Source organism: Macaca fascicularis, chromosome 9 (assembly GCF_037993035.2).
Source record: "Macaca fascicularis isolate 582-1 chromosome 9, T2T-MFA8v1.1".
Lineage (NCBI taxonomy): Eukaryota > Metazoa > Chordata > Mammalia > Primates > Cercopithecidae > Macaca > Macaca fascicularis.
Window position 1 is genome coordinate 13,746,028 of NC_088383.1, and position 20,036 is coordinate 13,766,063.

Sequence of the window (20,036 nt, forward strand, 5' to 3'; positions counted from 1 at the left end):
GCTTGCGCCTATAATCCCAGCTACTTGCGAGGCGGAGGCAGGAGAATCACTTGAACTTGGGAGGCAAAGGTTGCAGTGAGCCAAGATCGCGCCATTGCACTCCAGCTTGGGCAACAAGAGCGAAACCGTGTCTCAGGGAAAAAAAAAAAAAAAAGATATACCCAAGACTGGGCAATTTACAAAAGAAGGAGGTTTCACTGGACTCACAGTTCCACATGGCTGGGGAGGCCTCACAATCATGGTGGAAGGCAAGGAGTAGCAAGTTGTATCTTACATGGATGGGAGCAGGCAAAAAGAGAGAGCTTGTGCAGGCGAACACTCCTCTCTATGAAATCATCAGATCTTGTGAGAGACTCACTATCACAAGAACAGCACAGGAAAGACTTGCCTCCGTGATTCGATTACCTCCCACCAGGTCCCTCCCACAACACGTGGGAATTCAAGATGAGATTTGGATGGGGACACAGCCAGACCGTATCAGTAAGCAAAAGATCGCGACTTTTGCACTTTACAGAAAGTCTTTAGAGATATTGAAGGTAATCGTCCAATGAGGCATTACGATCAGAGTTTTATTCCTTGAGTTTATTATTAGGTAGTTAAATGAAGTTACATTTTTTTTTCCTTTTAAGATGCTTTTCATATTTGTGTTTCTTCAACTCGAGAGGGACTAATTGATAGTTAGTTCATGGTATTCTACACATTTTCAGCAGTGGGCGTGAGGCTACCTTGCTTTTGTGCCACTAATTTAGAAACCAGCTTCACTATCAGCTAGCTGCAATGCTAGGTTTACACTTTTGTGAGCCTCTGTTTCCTTGTTATTAAAATGAGAATAGCAATACCTAATTCGCAGGGCTGACATAAGAAATACCAAAGATAATGCATGTAGAGGGTTTAGCACAGAAACCCTCTGGTGCATCAGAAATGCTTAAGTTAATTGTAGCGATTGTTTTGTTTTGTTTTGCTTTTTTGTTTGGTTTTGTTTTTGAGATGGAGGCTCTGTCACCCAGGCTGGAGTGCAGTGCTGCAATCTCGGCTTACTGCTGCCTCCACCTCCCAGATTCAAGGGATTCTCGTGCCTCAGCCTCCCAAGCAGCTTTGATTAACAGGCACCACCATGTCCAGCCAATTTTTTGTATTTTTAGTAGAGACAGGTTTTGCCATGTTGGCCGGGGTGGTCTCGAACTCCTGACCTCAGGTGATCCCTCCACCTCAGCCTCCCAAAGTGCTGGGATTACAGGTGTGAGCCACTGCGCCAGCCTGTAGTGATTGTTATGTAAGCACCACAAGCATCCATTGTGAAACAAATGCCGAGAGTCATAAAATACCAAAGATAATGAAAATAAATAGACAAAACCTTGAGATCAGGAGAAAATCCCCCTAAAAATCACTCCAGAAAACCATCCCCCTGTGTACCCCGCCATCCTCTGTAGCGTTTCCCCTGGGGTCTTGTGTGCTGGTCAGCCTTCTAAAGGGACCTGCTCACAGGCAATGTCCTGACCCCATTTCACAGTATTTCAGTGTATAACACCTGTCATTAATTGACTGTCTATTATATTCCAGCCCTGGGCTAATTGCGCTAATGTATTCTCTTTTTTTCCTTCATAATAACCCTGTGAAGTTGTATTTTCATTTCAGAAATAAAGAAATAGAGAGATGTCCGGGAGTGGTGGCTCACACCTGTAATCCCAGCACTTTGGGAGGCCAAGGCGGGTAGGCCACTTGAGGTTAGGAGTTCGAGACCAACCTGGCCAACATGGTGAAACCCCATGTCTACTAAAAATACAAAAATTAGCCAGACATGGTGGTGTGTGCCTGTAATCCCAGCTACTGGGGAGGCTGAGGCCTAGAAATCACGTGAACCTGGGAGACAGAGCTTGCAGTGAGCAAAGATGGTGCCTCTGCACTCCAGCCTGGGCCACAGAGGGAGACTCCGTCTCAAAAAAAAAAAAAAAGATAAATTAACTTAACCGAGACTACACAGCTAGCTAATAGCAAAGCCAGGATTCCAGTCAAAACTATCTGATTCCAAAATGAATTCTCTTCACCATCACACTGGAAGGAGAAGAAAAGAGGAAGAAAGGAAAGGCTTGGGGGAGAAGGAAAGAATGTTCTGAAGAAGTGGACAGTTGTGATTGTGTATCGTCTTGATTTTGTTTAAGTCACTTTGGGCTGTAGTCAAAAGTATGCGACGAGAAAGGTAATAATGGTTTTCTGACTTTATAAACATTAGACCTTTAAAGCTGAAAGACTTTGAGATTTATCTTATAAAGAATGAAAATGACCTCAATAAAAAAGGGAGGGTTATGAGCCTAGTGCTTGTTGATAATCCATACTTGCTCTGTAGAAGGTAAGAAAAAGGCCAGTTAACACCTGCTCTGTCCTTCACCAAACATTTTGGAAAAAACAAAGAAGGGAGAGGTCCATTTTCCTGAGGAGGCTGGGAGAGGGGCACAGAGGGCCCAGCAGGAGGCGGTGCCCATGCCGAGTGCCACACCATGAGAAGGCTTTCCCCAGGCCAGCGGGAAGAGGAGTGGATTCCAGGCAGATGACCATCTGGGCCTACAACATGGGAGCTGAAAACTGCACGTGTGTTCATGGTGCCATGAACATGTGGTATTCCAGAGTAGGAGAAGACGGAGGAGGCAGGAAATGAGACTGGGAAGGAGGGTGGGAACTTGCAGGCAGGGCAGCGGCCTGGCCTGGCCTGGCCTGCTTGGCTTCAAGTCCTGGGTTCACCACTCACTACCCATGTGGATGAGCTTCTAAGCCCTTTGGGCTGCCCCTGTAGATTCAGATCTTGAATAACAATAATACAGACCCCGCAGGACTTTTCAAGGGGTTATGTGAGATAATACGTGTGACAAAGAAGAAGCGTTGCACCGGACACGTCTGTGATACCTACAGGCTGCCATTAATTGATGACTCTACCAAGGAATTTGTACCTTTCCCTTGGGCAGTGGGGTCCCTGACATCTCTTAGGCAGGGTGCTCAGGTTTGATTTTAGAAAACCCAATCTGGTGGGAGATGGGGTGTGGGAATGTGGCTGGAAGGTGCGGCCTAGAGGCGGAAAGGGGGATGGCCCAGAGGAGGCTGACCATGGCCTGCGCGGGGCAGCATGGCAGGGATGGGGCGGGGCGGGGAGGACTGTGAGTGACTGTCAGGGACGGAGAAGCCACGGGGTTTGGGCAGAGCAGTGGCAGGGTGAGGTGAGGAAGAGAAGGGTCTAGGACTATTTCCAAGTTTCCAGCTTAAGGGCCTGGGGGGATGATTGTGCTAGGAGGAGGGGCAGGCTTGGAAGAGTGAGTTCAGCCTGGGCCACACTGGACCAGAGGTGCTGGGAGCCGTCTCAGTCGAGACCCATGGTGGGCGCTCTGCTGACTGAGTCAGGAGTCCAGGAAAGAGGTCAAGCTAGAGACAAAGACTTCCGAGTCCTCAGCCTATGTCACATCACAAGACGTCACAGCATGTGAGCCTATCAGTGCTTTATCATTTTTACCGTACAGTTTGTTTTTTTTTTTTTCTTTTGAGACAGAGTCTCACTCTGTCACCAGGCTGGAGTGCAGTGGTGTGATCTCGGCTCACTGCAACCTCTGCCTCCCAGGTTCAAGTGATTCTCCTACCTCAGCCTCCCAAGTAGCTGCGATTACAGGTGCACGCCACCACGCCCAGCTAATTTTTTGTGTTTTTAGTACAGACAGGGTTTCACCATGTTGGCCAGGATAGTCTCAATCTCCTGACCTCAGCCTCCCACAGTGCTGGGATTACAGGCGTGAGCCACCGTGCCCAGCCTACAGTACATTTTAAACCTCCCAAGAAGTCAAACCCTGGAAAATGATGAAAACTAATGCACTTGACCTACGCGTTGCTGAAACTCTCGCTTGCCTGCATTTATGATAGACTTGTCTCTTTCATGTAAAATTGCCAGGAAAAAGGAGAACACAGATTCAGGTGAGAGCTGGCGGAATGTGGAGTCGTTCCTCCGGGGGCCCCGCCTCATCAGCGGCGTCATTCTGGAAGCTGTGGTCTCTGCACATCCCTAACACCCTGAGAGCATCATCTCTTATTCCACACTTGCTCTTCCAATTTCATCAGGGCCACCAAGGGCGGGGGAGGCCTTGGCAATCACAGACACCTTCCTTAGCGCCCAGACCAGTCCAGACAGGAGAGGGCTCTTTTCAAAGCTCCCCCTTGGAAGGCAGCCGGCCTCTTAGGAGATGGTTCCCGCCCCTTTCACTGAGGATGGCCGTTCTCTCTGTGGTGTGTGCTCAGGTCCCAACAGGCTGCTGACTGATGGCCACAGTGTAGGGAATGGCCAGGACCAGGATGGGAACCCAGGCCCCGTTACAGGGCAGCCCTGGCCAGAGCTCATTCCACCAGCTCAGTGGTTCTGAGCATTCAGCTCTAGGCTCATTGATAAGCAAACTGAAGTGATAAGAAAGAGACACCGAGAGCAAGAGATTAATTTATTTTAAGGATTTAAGCCTGTTTCATTCAGTTGTGGGGACCAGCAAATCAAACATTTGCAGGGCAGGGCAGCAGGCTGGGGACCCAGGGAAGAGCTGATGTTGCAGCTCAAGTCCGAAGGCAGCCTGGAGACAGCAGTTCCTCTTCCTGTTTTTCATGAGGGCTGTCAACTGATTGGACGAGGTCCACGCGTGGCATGGACTCTAGTCGGTTTGACTCAAAGTCTACCAATTGAAATGTTCATGTCATCTCAAAAATACTTTCCCAGCAACATCAGGCTAGTATTTGGCCAAATATCTGGGTACTGTGGCCTAACCAAGTAGCCAAGTTCATGTTCCTGAATGTTCACCGAACCTCCGCTCCTGTCTTCTGGACTCCAGGCACCTGAGCTCCGGTTGGCTGTAGAAATTAGGAGGTGGCCCAGGACTGGCAAGTGCTGTCTTGGATATACGTCAGGCAGCACCAAGCCCATCTTGAGCAGGTGGATGGAAAAGCACAGACTCAGAGCCAGGAAGGTAGAAGACACCACACACAAAACACAAAAGCACGAAAGGCAAGGGAGACTATGCTATGGGCCGCGAGCAGTGGATAGTGGGATAGGCTGTAAAAGGTGTGATTATGTAAATGCCATCTGCATTGTTCTTGTAGGTGTTAAAACCAGAAAACTGACCAGGTGTGGTGTCTCATGCCTGTAATCCTAGCACTTTGGGAGGCCAAGGCAGGCGGATCACTGGAGATCAGGAGTTCGAGACCAGCCTGGCCAGTATGGTGAAACCCTGTCTCTACTAAAAACACAAAAATGAGCCTGGCATGGTGGCGCATGCCTGTAATCCTAGCTACTCGAGAGATTCAGGCAGGAGAATCACCTGAACCCAGAGGCAGAGGTTGTGGTGAGCCAAGATTGCACCACTGCCCTCCAGCCTGGGCGACAGAGTGAGACCCTATCTCAAAAAAAAAAAAACAAAAATAAAAAAACAACAAAAACAAGAAAACAGAAAAGCAAGGGAGACATGAATGAAGTATGTTCACCTATAGCGTTGCCTAAGTGTGTGTATACAGATTTCTAAAGCATCCTGCTGTATCAGAAGCATTGACCACTAGGATCCCTTCCAATGTTTAGACTCCATGCCACCGGTTTTGTTGGCGAAGCGTGCTGAAGTTAGTGACACTGAGCATCAGCGCTGTCCTGATGTTACTATTGCAAGTTTCCCAGCTTATCATGAGCAGGGGTCACTGTTGTCACTGCAGCTTGTATCTGAGGAGGGCCAGGGTGTGCTGTTGTGGCCTGAGGTGGCTGCACTGCTGCAGGAAGACGGTGTGACACAGAGCCTGGGGGCCACCTTCTGCCCAGCTGGACTCCCCACTGCTGTACAGCCCAGGACTGTGGGAAATGAGCATGAAACATTTCTAAAATAATTAGAAGCTTCTGTTTTCTTACATCTGGGCCCCTGTGAACCCACAGATAGAGCATGGGACACAGAGTACAGGCAGCAGGCCGCGGGCCATGGTGTCTGAGACCACACTGCGGACAGACAGGTGGACCCCGAGGCCCAGAGTCTCCCCGACCCCAGCACCAGCCTGTTTGCTTTGGAGCCTGGCTCTGCCCTGCAGCCGTGCTCAGCCTGAGGAATTCCGGACTCCCCACCGCTTTGGCCTTGTCGTTTCTGAGAAAGAGCTGGCCACTGCAAGCTCGGACTGGCATCCTTGTCTCAGGATGTAGCTTTTCAATAGGGTCCAGGAGGAATCGCTCCCTTGGCCTCTCCAGGAGAAAAATCTTCATCAGGATATCTCCCATTCTCTCATCCTCCTTGTCTTGTTACTCTTGTTTCAGATGTAGTTGCCCATTCAAATACACTGTTTCTGTTTCAGGAATATGTGTCTGGGAAGGAAGGCAGTTGACAGTTGTTGGAAATGGAAACCTGGTTCGCTTAACATATTTCCTGCGCGTCCTCTTGGCTGCGTGTTTGCAGCCCTGCTGGGAAAAGGTGGTGGGGGAGAGTTGTTTTGGGCTGGGAACATCAGCCTGGATTCTAAACTTAGGCCAGCCTGGCACCGATTTTATATCAACTCTGTCCACCCTGTTTGCAGTCCTGACGGGAAAGGAAGTCTGGCTGGGATGCTCTCTTGTCTGAATATGCCTGAGCTACGTTCCTTTCATCTCCTGAAGTAGTTGGAAGTGACAGGTTGCCGTGTCTGGGCTGTTTTGTGTCCAGGGCAGTCAGTGTCTGAGGGGTGAGAGGTTTCCTCCCTTTACCAGTTACCTTCCAGCCTGTAAAATTGGTCCCTGACTCTGATCCCCTTAACCTCTGCAAGATTCATGAAATTCTTTCTTAGGTGTCAGATACTACTAACCCAGAATTGAATAGTTTGACGCTTAGAGGGAAGGGAAGAGGGAAGGATCAAAGTCCAGGAAAGACTGGGAGCAGAGCGCAGCGGCGCTGGGGGAAAGGCCAAGTGGCTGCCTGTAGGCAGAGGAGGAGGCTGTGATCGAGAAGGGCGTGCGTGAGGGAGGGAAGAGCTGGGAGACTGCCAGGTAGTTCTCAGCCTGGAGACTGTGAGCCGAGAGAGAGGGGGAGGCTGTAAGACCCAAGAAAGAGACAGCAGAGGGAGGAAAGAGTGGGATGGAGGGTAGTGTCAGGAGAGAAGGCCAGGAGCAAACCTAAGTTCTTCCCTGCTCGTGGCAGGCTCAGCAATCAGCTAGAGTTAAATCAAAGCTTACCCGGGGCTGCCAGGGCTCAGGTGAATGCCGAGTGGATGCCGTCCTTGAAGTTCTGTGAATTTCTAGGAGATGCAGGGGTGGAGGATGCACCAGGCGGGGTTGAGTGGAGCTGGGAATCCTGTCACCCAGCACGGAGCAGGTGGGGGGCATGGCCTCGCAGGTGTTGCCGAGCAGCATATGGCAGGGCTCAGCTCTGCTGAGATGAAGCTGAGAGCCCACAAGTGTGAGTGGTGCCCTGGGACCTGAGCCCCTGGGGAAGGCAGAGAGGAGGGACCTCGGGTCTGAGGAAGCTGGGAAGCAAGGCTAGGAAGGGGTCTGGTGGTGAGACCAGTTGGGGAACAAGTGTGAGACCTCGGAGGTGGTGCATTGTGGCTCCAAAGCTTGTGTGGAGGCACAGGGGGTGAGGGGGAGGGAGAAGGATGGAGAACACTGTCACTGTGGATTCTGATGTTGCAGGAATTGGGGTCAAAGAAAGAAAAAGGGAGAGCCAGGGAGTAGTCGACCAGGAGGGTGCTGGCCGGTCTGGGGAGGGTACAGAGTGTAGAAGCTGGGATAGGACTTTGGGGTGAGGGATAAGAATGGGTGGGTTTAGGGGATGGCCAGGTGATGACATCAGCAGCCTGGAAGGGCAGTGGCCAGCCACCCTGTCCCCGACTGGGCCTTGGCTCTCCTGAGGCTAAGGTGAGAGTCCCCTTTATGGGACGCAGTGTCAGGGCCCAGAAGTACTTCAGAGAAGCGCCTTTGCCTGTTTCAGGATCGCTGGTGACACAGCCCTCAACAAAAACATCCATGAGTCCGTCAGCGCCCAGATCCGGAAGAACTTCGCCAAGAGCAAATGGAGAGTAAGTGTGAAGTGTACGAAATTCCCCGCGGATTAACCCCCTCGTGACACTGGCCCTCCAATCTGAGCATTTCTGAAATCCCCAGAACCTCACCTGAATAATTTTGCTAATTTTAAACACAAGTAGTGAAGACTTGGACTATTACAGTGTAAGAGAGATGGAGTGTGCAATTCAACACTTCCCTGTGTGATCAAAAACAGCCATAGTGCCAGCTCTTCCTCATCTGCTGTTTCTTAACCAACATCACCCTTGTCTTTCTTCATCTTGCTAGAACTTTGAATAGTTGACTTTTATTAAAGCGATACGGAGGGGGAAAAATACAGGAAATCTGAGTTCAGCTCATCAATGTTTGCTGATAAAAGTCTGACAGATTTAAACCACAGAGGTTTTGTGATCATCTGTTGATTACCTAGCTTCCCAATCTCTTGATCACCTAACCTGCCCTCCGTGTTCCAATCAGCATGGGCAATTCAGAGCTATTTTGCCATTAGGGCCAATGGTGAAAGATGGGATGAAAACAAAACTAATTTTGCTGGCCTGCTTTGTTCATAGGAAATGCTATTATTAGGTTGGTGCAAAAGTAATTGCGGTTTCTTCCATTAAAATTGCCATTACTTTTACTCCAACCTAAATCTTTCAGACAAAAGTACCAACACTAGGAAAATAAAAACTAGTTTCAAATCTCACATTTTTAAGGTATTATAAGATGCCTGTTCTTCTAAAGGTCACATCTCTTAAATGACAGAGAGAATTGGTTTACATTTGTTCTATGTATTTATGATGTCAGAAGAAAATATTTTAAGTCTCTAACGTATTTAGTTGGGGAAAGGGTTTAATAAATCAGTGTACTTTTGGAAGAAGGGACAACCCTCTTTCTTGAGTAGCATGAGCGTGATGTAAGGAGTTTGAAATGCTTAGGCTGACGTGATAAACAAGAGAACACAATTGGAGTCTTTTCTGATGAGCTGAAATATTTGTCTGCCTTTCTCCTTTCTGAAATTTCAGCAAGCGTTCAACGCCACGGCCGTCGTGAGACATATGAGAAAGCTACACCTCGGCAGCAGCCTGGACAGTTCCAATGCAAGTGTTTCGAGCAGCCTCAGTTTGGCCAGCCAAAAAGACTGTGCGTATGTAGCAAAACCAGAATCCCTCAGCTGACACTGAAGACGAGCCTGGGGTGGAGAGGAGGCAGCCGGCCTCTGCCGAGCACCTCCTGTTTGCCAGGCGCTTTCTATACTTAATCCCATGTCGTGCGACCCTAGGACATTTTTTTAACATGTAATCGTTGGGCCGGGTGCAGTGGCTCACGCCTGTAATCCCAACACTTTGGGAGGCCGAGGCAGGAGGCCCATTTGAGTTCAGGAGTTTAAGACCAGCCTGACCACCATGGTGAAATGCTGTCTCTACTAAAATACAAAAATTAGCCAGGACATGGTGGCGGGCGCCTGTAATCTCAGTTACTCGGGAGGCTGAGGCAGGAGAATCGCTTGAACCCAGGAAGCGGAGGTTGCAGTGAGCCGAGATCGCACCATGGCACTCTAGCCTGGGCGACAGAGTGAGACTCCCTCTCAAAAAATAAATAAATAAATCATTGAACACTTGCGGAACCCTAGGTATTGCTATTTCCATTTACAGTTGAGGAGTCCAGGGCCCAAGTCCTCGCAGCCTTGTCTGTCTGGATAAAGGCCTAGACTCCTTCCCATCTCCGTCCTTCCCTCTGATTTACCTCTCATCATGCAGTCACTCTTGCGGATTGAGGAAGGGACAGCAGAGCCTCAGGACAGCCTCCCGTCCCTGACTTCCATAATGTATATATTTTGGATGCAGACAATGATAATTTGAGCTCATTTATATGAAGTGCATCGACTTTGCAATAAAAGTAATAGTATTTCATTGTCCTTCATTTTTGCATGCACTATTCCATCATCGAAGGCACACTTACACTCTCCTTATTTCTCTCCCCAACTCCTCCTCTGTCTGTGGAAATAACCTCCTGTTTGGCCCTTCCCGTGGGTCTCTCCACGTCAGAGCAGTGGCCCTGATCTCCCTAACTGTGGAGCAGCCCTGCAGCCTGGTCTCACCCTGGGCATCACGCTCCTTCCCATTTGGTTCACAAAAGGATTCCCTTCCTCTCTAAGGAATCTTCCCATCTCATTTGGGACCATCCAGCCCTTACATTTTCCCAAGAAATCTCTGTGAGTGTCCCCTGACATACCGTAGATCCACGCTCCCCTTTCACTCTGAATCTTTTCCACGCTCTGCTCAAAGGGAACCCCACGATGGATCCCTTCTTTGCAGATTCATACAGTGGCGTTGGCAGCGAAGCCCATCGGGAACATTCCTTGTATGGCTGTCCCCATGTCTGAGCACACAGACTCCCCGGGGGCCTGCACCAAGAAGCTCAGTGGCAGCTGAGGCCTCTCATGTCGAGGCTTTTGATGCCTGCACGTCCTCTGGGGGAGGGCTTCAGTGCAGCCTCAGGAACTCCACTAGGCCAGGGACTGCTGAGCTCACACAGGAATAGGTGAACATCCCTATTCTTGCTCTTCTTTCTTTTCTTTTTACTTTCCTTTCTTTTGTTTTCCCTTCTTTCTTTCCCTCCTTCCCTCTCTCTTCTCTTCTCTTTTTCTTTCCTTCCTTCCTTTCTTTCCCTTCCTTCTCTCCCTCCCTCCCCTCTTCCTTCCTTCCTTCCCTTCCTTCTCTCCTTCCCTTCCCTTTCCCCTTCCCCTCTTTTCTTTCTTTCTTTTTCTTTCTTTCTCTTTCTCTTTCTTTCTTTCTCTTCTTCTCTTTCTGTCTTTCCCTCCCTCCCTCCCTCCCTCCCTCCCTCCCTTCCTTCCTTCCTTCCTTCCTTCCCTCCTTCCCTCCTTCCTTCCCTCCTTCCTTTCTTTCTTCTCCTCTCCTCTTCTCCCCTGCCCTGGCCTGCCCTGCCCTGCCTTGCCCTGCCTTCCCTGCCTTGCCCTGCCTTCCCCTCCCCTCCCCTCCCCTCCCCTCTTCTCTCCTCCTTTCCCCTCTCCCCTTTCCCCTCTCCTCTCTCCTTTCTCCTCTCTCCTCTCTCCTTTTCTCTCTTTCGCTCACTCTCTGTCACCCAGACTGGAGTTAGTGACAAAATCATGGCTCACTGCAACCTCAACCTCCTGAGTTCAAGTGATCCTCCTGCCTCAGCCTCCCGAGTAGCTGGGACCACAGGCATGTACCACCATGCCCGGCTAAATTTTGTATTTTTTGTAGACCCAGGGTTGCCCCAGCTGGTTTGGAACTCCTGAGACTCAAGCGATCCGCCTACCTTGGCCTCCCAAAGTGTTGAGATTACAGGCATGAGCCACCATACCCTTATTTCAAAGTGCTCTGCGTCACAAAATGCTTTCTAGCCAAGAGTACACACAACACACCAATCAAGGGTAGGAAGGTGGTATCATTATTTATTCCTTCTTAAAATACCTACTTGACAGAACTATTGTAAGAAGTGAACAGTTCGTATGATGACAGTATATAGTCAACACTAGCCTGGCGCCTGCTACATTTTAAGTTCTCAGTACATGGAACCTGTTGTACCACAGTGTTGAAACCATGTCATTTTCAAATACAAAGCAGTTAAAATTATACCAAGAAAAGGAGAGGAGAGGTCTAAGAATAAAGCATTTTGAACACATCGCAAAGGCTTTCCCACAGGTAGGTAAAAATAGAGAGTCACATGGGTAAAAATTTGGTTCCCCTCAAGTTGGGCGTGGTGGCTGACACCTGGAATCCCAGCACTTTGGGAGGCCAAGGTGGGTGGATCACCTGAGGTCAGAAGTTCGAGCTCAACCTGGCCAACATGGTGAAACCCCATCTCTACTAAAAGTACAAAATTAGCCCAGTGTGCTAGTGAGCCCCTGTAATCCCAGCTACTTGGGAGGCCGAAGCAGGAGAATCACTTGAACCCAGGAGGCAGAGTTTGCAGTGACCCGAGATCATGCCACTGCACTCTAGCCTGGGTGACAAGAGTGAAACTCCATCTCAAGAAAAAAAAAATGAGTCCCCTGACCTAAACCCAGCCCCTGTGATGCCTGGTAGGGGGAAGCGGGGTGAGAACTGACCTCTGAAACTCTGAAGCCCGCTTCTGCTGTTCCCTGCAGGTCTGGCACCTTCCACGCTCTGTAGTTTCATTTCTTCTTCATCGGGGGTCTCAGGAGTTGGAGCCGAGCGGAGACCCAGGCCCACCACTGTGACGGCAGTGCACTCTGGAAGCAAGTGACTGGCCCTGGAGGTGGGGCCCAGGGGCGGGGCCGGGGATGGGGAGCCCCAGGGTCGCCAGTGCCGCGAGCCTCTCCAGCAAGACCCCACCTTGCATGGTGCACCTTCCTGCATAGGACTGGAAGACCGAAGTTTTTTTATGGCCATATTTTCTACTGCAATTCTGAAGTGTTCATTTCTCACAAACTGTACTGACTCGAGGGGCGCTGATTTCATAGGATCTGGTGCTGTATATACGAATCTTGCAAAGCTCTAACCGAACGGACCTTCTTATTCCTCTCCCCCAACGCCATCGTTTCCACTCTTCTCAGTGTAGGTAACCGTCTATGGTGTGTTTTTTCATTAATGACAAAAAAAAAAAAGGTTTCAACTGGATTATTTAAATATTGGTAAATATTGTGCATTACGGTTTGTTTTTCCTTTTAAGAAGTATGTCCTTTGACTGTATCTCTCAGTTACATGACCTGTATCTTTTCCTCTTTAATAGTAGTTTTATGTTAACCTTTAAGAGATTTGTTTTTCCTCCAAGGAGAATTTAAAGGTATTTTTTAAAATTCTAATAAGAGGATCGGCCGGGCGCAATGGCTCATGCCTGTAATCCCAGCACTTTGGGAGGCCAGGTCGGGCGGATTATGAGGTCAGGAGATCAAGGCCATCCTGGCCAACATGGTAAAACCCTATGTCTACTAAAAATACAAAAAATTAGCCGGGCGTGGTGGCACATGCCTGTAGTTCCAGCTACTCGGGAGGCTGAGGCAGGAGAATGGTGTGAACCCAGGAGGCGGAGCTTGCAGTGAGCCGAGATCGCACCACTGCACTCCAGCCTGGGCGACAGAGCAAGACTCTGTCTTAAAAAAAAAAAAAAAAAAAAAAAAAAATGTAATAAGAGGATCAGGAATCTCTCCGAGGCTAAGAGTGCACTTCACCTATACTCCTTCTCTTTCTCTCCCCTTCCCCGGGAGGAGGGGCCCCTCAGTTCCACGAGACTCTCTTCTCTGCAGGGGGCTTTGGTGGATCATCTGCACAGAGCCTTTGCTGGCAGCCCATCCAGCAGAACCCACACCTACCAGAGGCCTCAGAGGCCTCTTGCCATCCACAGTCAGAAATAAAGAAGCCTCCCCGCCGAGACACAGCGCTCAGCTTCACAGGTCAAACGTGCTGTAAGTGAGATGCCCACACTGCAGAGATACAGAAGCCTCCCTTCCAAAGGGAACCAGCTGCCGTGCTGTTGAAAGTGGGCCCACACAGAACCCTCGTTTCTCACGAGAGGTAGCAGATGAAAGCTCAGCTATGCAGTTTTAAAATTCATCTCTTTCTCTGTGGTTTTTAAAAAAATGCGTTTCTAATCTTACACCTCACATGGCCTCCAACACAAAGTTCTTTCTCCACATTTTTACCCTCTTCTCACATGAATGTTTTCCAAGGGAAGGAAGGGAGGGAAGCAGCCTTGGGAAAGGATCCATTTCTGGTGGTAAGGAGAGGGGGCCCTGCCAGGCTAATAGGACTCCGGCCACCACAGAGATGGCCAGAGACCACCTCCGCCAGGCCCAGCCGGTGCTTGCAGCCCTCCCATTGATCAGGGGAGTCTAAAATCAAAGACACATGGTGGTAGGGTCACCAAACGCCCCATTTGCCCGAGACTGAAGGATTTCTCAGGCTGTGGACATTTAATGCCAAAACCAGGAATATCCAGGGCAAACCAGGCCGTGTTGTTCGCCCTTGTGGAGCCAGGCAGTGTGTGGCCCAGGGAAAGCTGCATTTCATGGAGGCTTCCAGGAGGCTGCCCTGTAGAGCCAGGCAGGTGGCTTCAAGTGCCGGTCCTGCAAGTGTCCCTGCTTGAGCTCTCAGGCCCATCCAATGCCTCGAGTCCACGAGGGTGCCCCGGCAGGTCTGCCCCATCATGACCCAGCGACACTGCTGGCTGTGTCCTCAAGCCCTCCTCCTGTGGCTGGCCAGTCGTGGGAAGTCCTGTTGGCTGAGTCATCTTTGTCACTTCTACACCTTTGACTGTGTACAGGCTGAATGTTGAGTGATACCCCCTCCCAACCCTCCCAGTAAACACACACACACACACACACACACACACACACACACACACACACAATGTTACTAGGCGCAACAGCTCCATCCTGCTCCCTGAGAATGGCAGTGCAGGCACAGAGAAGAGCAGTTGGGAAGACAGGCAGCTGGTCTACCCTGTCCCCGCACACTTCACAGGCGCTCCACTGCTTGGCAGGAATTCTGCCTGGCATCTGCCACACATGCTCACAGGGTGAAAAACCAAGCTGTCACTCTGCAAAACCTCAAAACCCTGGAAAGGTCTATAAGATGACATTAGAACCAGTTACGCAGGTGTCACCTGAGTTGGCCATGCAATGAATGACTGTCATAAGCAGTATTGGAGAGCCAGGCGGTTGCTTACTAACAAGTGTCTTGGAAACGTTCGAGTTCATACAGTGCATGAGAAAGTAATAGAAGGCTGCAGGCGCTGAAAATGCACCTGAATCTGGTACCTAGGATGAGTGCATGAATAGTGATGAATAGCCCTTTGTGCTGTGTGCTATATACAACCATTTGCTTTCAGAAAGCAGCATTTGAAGCTGAGTTCCATCACTGGTGATTGAAGTAGTTTCAGGAGCAGGTATATGTGGTGCATGTTATATGCACTTAGTTTGAAAGTATCCCTCACCCGAAAAGTGCAGAACCTCTGAAAGGTGAGCCGTGGGGCAGGTGTCCCCCTCGCTGTCCGGGTCAGTTCTTGGCCGTGCTTGGCCTGTCACACGCCAGCTCTCAACAACGTCGTGCGAGGAGGCAGTGACTGGTGTCAGCCCAAGAGTCGACTGTTGAGAATGACGTCAGGAAACCGGTACTGTCCCGATACCACCAGGCTTGAGTTAATTTCCTATTGTTTTAGAAAGAGAGGAGCTCTTGTGCTTTTGAGAGAGCTCTCATGGTAAAAAGACAGACGTTGTCTTTGCCCTGCACTTGGTATGATTTATTAGAAAACAGGAAGAAAACCTAGAATGTGCCTTTCGTGAAGGTCTGACAAATGGGGTCGCAGAGTCCTAGGACCCGCGCCGAGGTCAGATTCCACCCAGAGCGGCTGAGCGTTCCTACGCGCACCCAGGGTGCTGGGCTGAGGCTAAGGGTGGACGCATGGACCCCACCGCAGGCTTCCTTCCTGAGCCCAAGTCCCCCCATGTGGTCACTATCCCTTCTCAGAGCACGTGGATTCTCTTTTCCTTACTTGGAATATTCAGTGTTGTAGTGGCCTGGAGTGGCCTTTCCCTCAGCTGCCTGTCTGGGCTCCCTGGCTTCCCGGATCTTCATCTCATACGTGAGGCAATAGGAGGAGTTTCATTCATTGAGACAAACAGTGAGCAGGCACCAACAGGCCAGCAGCTTGGCCCTCTTCACAGAGGTGGCCTTGGAGTCTGCAGTCTGGGCAGCTCTCTGCCTCCCTACAGCTCTGCTTCCCAGCAGGCGCACAGGTCCGGAGCCTCAGAATGAAGTGGTGCAAAGGCATAGGGCACACCCAGGAGAAGTGCAATGACCACCAAAAGCCCTTGAGGAGAGACGAGGTTGCTGTGTTAGAGAAACGGCCACCCCCAGGACCGTGCATGGCTCTGGCAGCGCGCAGTGGCTGGTTTTCACCAGTTCCTCCTGCCCCTGCCTCTGTCGGAGACTAGAAAACATCATTCTCCCCCTTCAGGTCTCCTTTTGAAAGAAAAGAACTATGGCAAAGCATGCCATACAAAGTCAAAAAAAGGAAGAGTGGCTTTGTGTTCTTGACGGTGGCCACAATTCTGGTCACTTCCAGCATCTGACCTTGAGAATGGGGTAGGGCGTCTGAGCCCCCGCTGGCCTTTCAGAGGGTCTCACTCTCCAGCTAGCTCTTCGTGTAGTGTCCAGGGCCCCGGCAGTCAGGATAGAGCAAAAGAAGATGGGCAGGGCGCAGTGGCTCACGCCTGTAATTCCAGCCCTTAGGGAGGCCGAGGCGGGCAGATCACAAAGTCAAGAGATCAAGACCATTCTGGCCAACATGGTGAAACCCCGTCTCTACTAAAAATACAAAAAATAGCTGTACATGGTGGCACGTGCCTGGCATCCCAGCTACTCAGGAGGCTGAGGCAGGAGAATCGCTTAAACTCGGGAGGTGGAGGTTGCAGTGAGCCGAGATCACGCCACTGCACTCCAGCCTGGGTGACAGAGCAAAACTCCATTTCAGAAAAAGATGGCCATGCTGGTCAAGGCGGGGCTCATAGGAAACATCTATAGTCGGATGAAAGGAATCTGGCCTAGGGAGCCCCGGACTCAGTTTACCTACCTCCTACTCATCCCACTCATCTGTCTACCCTAGTGTCCAGCATGCCCCGGATGAATTGTAGGTGGGAGGCACACAAGCCAAGAACAGCAGGCACACGGGGTGGAGGGAATGGAGGGAGCCCAGGTGATCCCCTTTGGAAGGTGAATTGATCCTCTCCCCTATGGAATGACAGCTTAACCCGATTAACCCACTGGGGCTTGCTCTTTTATGAGCAGTTTTAAACAGAAAGATGATATCCCAGTGCAGGGAGACTTTAGCTTTGAAAGCATCATGGCCCCTCGCCCCTCCCTCTGCCCCAGAACCTGGGCCGGCCAGAACTGAGTCTTCGCACTGGGGAGGCCACGGTGGAACCATTGCTCTAGGGCTGAAGGTAGAAGTAGGGCCACTGCCTCAGCTTCAGCCAGAGCACTCGCTGCTTTGCGGAATTTCACAAGCGCATGACTGGGATTCCTTTGGATATGAGAAAGGAAGGCAAGCGCCGGTAAAGGGAAGCTCCCCCTGTTTTTCATAAACAGAAATAAGACGTCCTCTTTCCCAGGTTTGCACAATCACTTCTGGCAAATGAATTCTGGCACTCGAATTCAGCCAGTGCACGAAACCTTTGCATGTTCTTCTGAAACTGTACTTCTTCCCCATTCTGTCTACCCACACTCTGCGAACTTTGCCTTTTCCTTAAACACATTCCAGACCAAACACTGTTCAGTTTGTTTCAAAAAAAAAAAAAAAAAGATGTATATACCTGTATGTGATCCACCACCCTTTTGAGGGGCACCTGGTCCTAGGTCGGGGCTGCAGGTGTGCCTGACATTTGCAAAAGGTATTCCAGTCTTGCGATGTTCAGAATTGAAAATGTGGAGATAGAAAAGCTCCAACAGACTCCTAAAAGGAGGGTTTCTTTCCTGAAGACTCCAAGAAAAGGAGTGTGCGGATGAGTTAGCTTGACATCCTCAACTGTGGGGAGCAGGCAGGCGGTCTGAGGAAGAGAAGGGCCCGCGCCCCACTCACGGGCACCTGCTTGGTGGTCCCAGGGCATCACGGTCTGCAGCCTGGGCCCCCAGCCCCACTGTGAAGTCAGTCCTGCATGCTGGCCGAGGCCCGGCCACCTCCCGATGCCTCCAGAGTCAGTGGGAAGGAGTCAGCCCTTCCCGGACTTCCCCGCCACCTCCAGCAGGAGCAGCTCAGTTTGTGGCTCTGGGACCTCCGCTTTTGCAAACCCAAAAAGGCTGTGCATTTGGAAGCCAAACGCTCAGCATGCGGCTGCCGAGTCTGGTTTTGTGGACAAAGCAAACTGTGGAATGGCTTCTCGGTGTCTGTATAAAGGGACAAACGATTGCATTCGCCCTTTGTACTGACACCGCTTCTGCATTCGCCATATCCGTTTTTTAACCTTTTTGTCTCCGGGGAACTTCTCATACGATTACTATGTCTTCTGATGATTTGCCATGTTATTTTACTTAACGGTGATTTTATTTTCTTATGGACAGGAAAAAAGAACATGAGGAGGAGTTGGTTTTAGTCTTAGAGATAAGTCTTCAGAGCGGCTCAGAAACCCCAAACTCTAGTTAAATTGCTTCTCGCAGGAAAATCTTAGTCTAGACAGATTGAGATTCCCAGGCTCTCCTGGAAGCCCTGCACGTCGGGGCACAGGGGCCCTGGGACGTGGTTGGCAGCCAGGCTGCCAGAGAGCTAAAAAAATAACAAGAACATCAGCTCGGATGTTTGTCTCTCGGCCCTGACGCCCGCCACTGTCCTTCCCGGGGCACTTGGCCCTGTCAGAGGGACGTGAAATGCCATCCAAATGGTGGGAGAAATGCAGCGACGCTGCAGCGGAGTCTTTGCTTTGGGAGATGGGGTGCCATGTTTCAGAGAACATTTATCTTAGTCCCACGTTCAGGTGAGAAGACCTCAAAGGTACTCTCTGTCCAGAATCAACATTGGAACAATTTCTCAATTGGCTTTCATCACTACACATGATGGAATCTCCCTTCTTTCAGCTCCCCCCACAGTGAGCATGCTTCCCCAAAAATTACAACGTCAAAACCAGGAATGTCCCCGCATCTACTATTACCAGGCTTGGCAATTGGTTCAATTTTCCCATAAAAACATGTTTGTTCAAAAGAAGGGAAACTGTGAATTTATTCCGTGCATGTAATAAACTCTGCAAGAAGTTTAACCCCCGTAGGTTTGCGGCACTGCAAAATTGTTCATGGGTCTATGTAGCAAATGATTCTCTGCCTTGACAATCATGTATACATATCAAGATTTCTATCATAATGATAATGAGATTGATGACTTCTTGTTTTCCTCCAATAAAGACAATTAATCACCTTCAGATGTTCATTTTGTCTGTAATGAGAAGGATGTGGAGCTTCAATGTCTCTACCTTTCCTCTGCTTCCTGAAGTTTGGATTTGAAGGAAGGAGTTTGAATTGAGACCCCCCAAAACTCATGGAGTCCCCCTTAAATATTTCAGGTCGCCTCCCCAGTGAGCAGGGAGTGGCAGGGATGGGTGAAGGGGCGGCACATCGTGCCTTTGGGGTTGGGGACAGGTGCCCAGGTTCCATGATCACTGGACAGGAAAGCTTCCCCTTTTCCCTGCTGCTACAGAAGGGGGCTGGAGGTGAGCCTGGGAACTCAAATCGCACTAACTCGATACTCCTAAGTCATGTGGAGGAGAAGCCAATGCTGATTCCCAGGAAGCGCCTCTGAGTCATGGGTGGCTTGGCAGCCTCAGGCTTCAGCAATACACACCCACATTCTTCCATTTCCTCGGCATAGCCTGTACGCTCAGTGCCCAGAGGAAGATTTTTTTCCCAGGCAGAAGGCTGGCCGCTGTGTTTTGTGGGGGTTTGGGGAAGATGCAGGAGGAGGAACTACAGCTCATAACTCATCAAATGTATTGTGGGGCTCGGATCTGATGACCAGACAATTCTTCCAATCCAAATAGGGATTGTGTAGGGAGAAAAAAAATGAATTGGACATGTGTTATAGAAATGTAAAATTAAAACTGTCCCACACAGCCAGCATCAGATGAAAACAGCATGGGTGGGCCTTATTGAAAAAAGACTATGAGCCCAAAAGAAACACAGTGCCCACTGTCTGATGTCTAGTTCTTTTGTGGTTGATTCTTGTTTCTGTAGCCCAGACCCTAATGGTGAGTTGTATCAATACAAAGCTATCGTTCAGTGGGTGAATACGTGATGTCGTTATTGCAAGTTTTATGGAACATAACGATGGCAAAAAGGAGATACAAATCGTGTGCACCCAAATCCCCCTGACCCTCTCTGCCCCCAAGGAGGGTGACTATGCCATCAAAATAGGCTGGGCGGGTGGCTCACGCCCGTACTCCCAGCACTCTGAGAGGCCAAGGAAGGTAGATCACGAGGTCAGGAGTTCGAGACGAACCTAGCCAACATGATGAAACCCCATCTGTACTAAAAATACAAAAATT

The 20,036-nt window shown here is 50.0% G+C and overlaps 1 protein-coding gene across 15 annotated transcripts in view; it reads left to right on the top strand.

The window, feature by feature from the left end:
• CAMK1D (calcium/calmodulin dependent protein kinase ID) overlaps positions 1-18,917 on the top strand; it is a 498,666-nt gene extending 479,749 nt beyond the window's left edge. For 5 of the 15 annotated variants that reach the window (XM_005564633.5, XM_074001023.1, XM_074001027.1 and 2 more), the window contains 3 exons: positions 7,938-8,025; positions 9,031-9,152; positions 12,141-12,766. In XM_005564633.5, the coding sequence (XP_005564690.1) occupies positions 7,938-8,025; positions 9,031-9,152; positions 12,141-12,165 (235 nt within the window). In that variant the 3' untranslated portion in view covers positions 12,166-12,766. Of the gene's footprint in view, positions 1-7,937; positions 8,026-9,030; positions 9,153-12,140 lie in introns of all 15 variants that reach the window. The other 10 variants (XM_045361844.3, XM_065519970.2, XM_065519969.2 and 7 more) reach the window with 3 other exon arrangements.
• Positions 18,918-20,036: the final 1,119 nt, after the last annotated feature.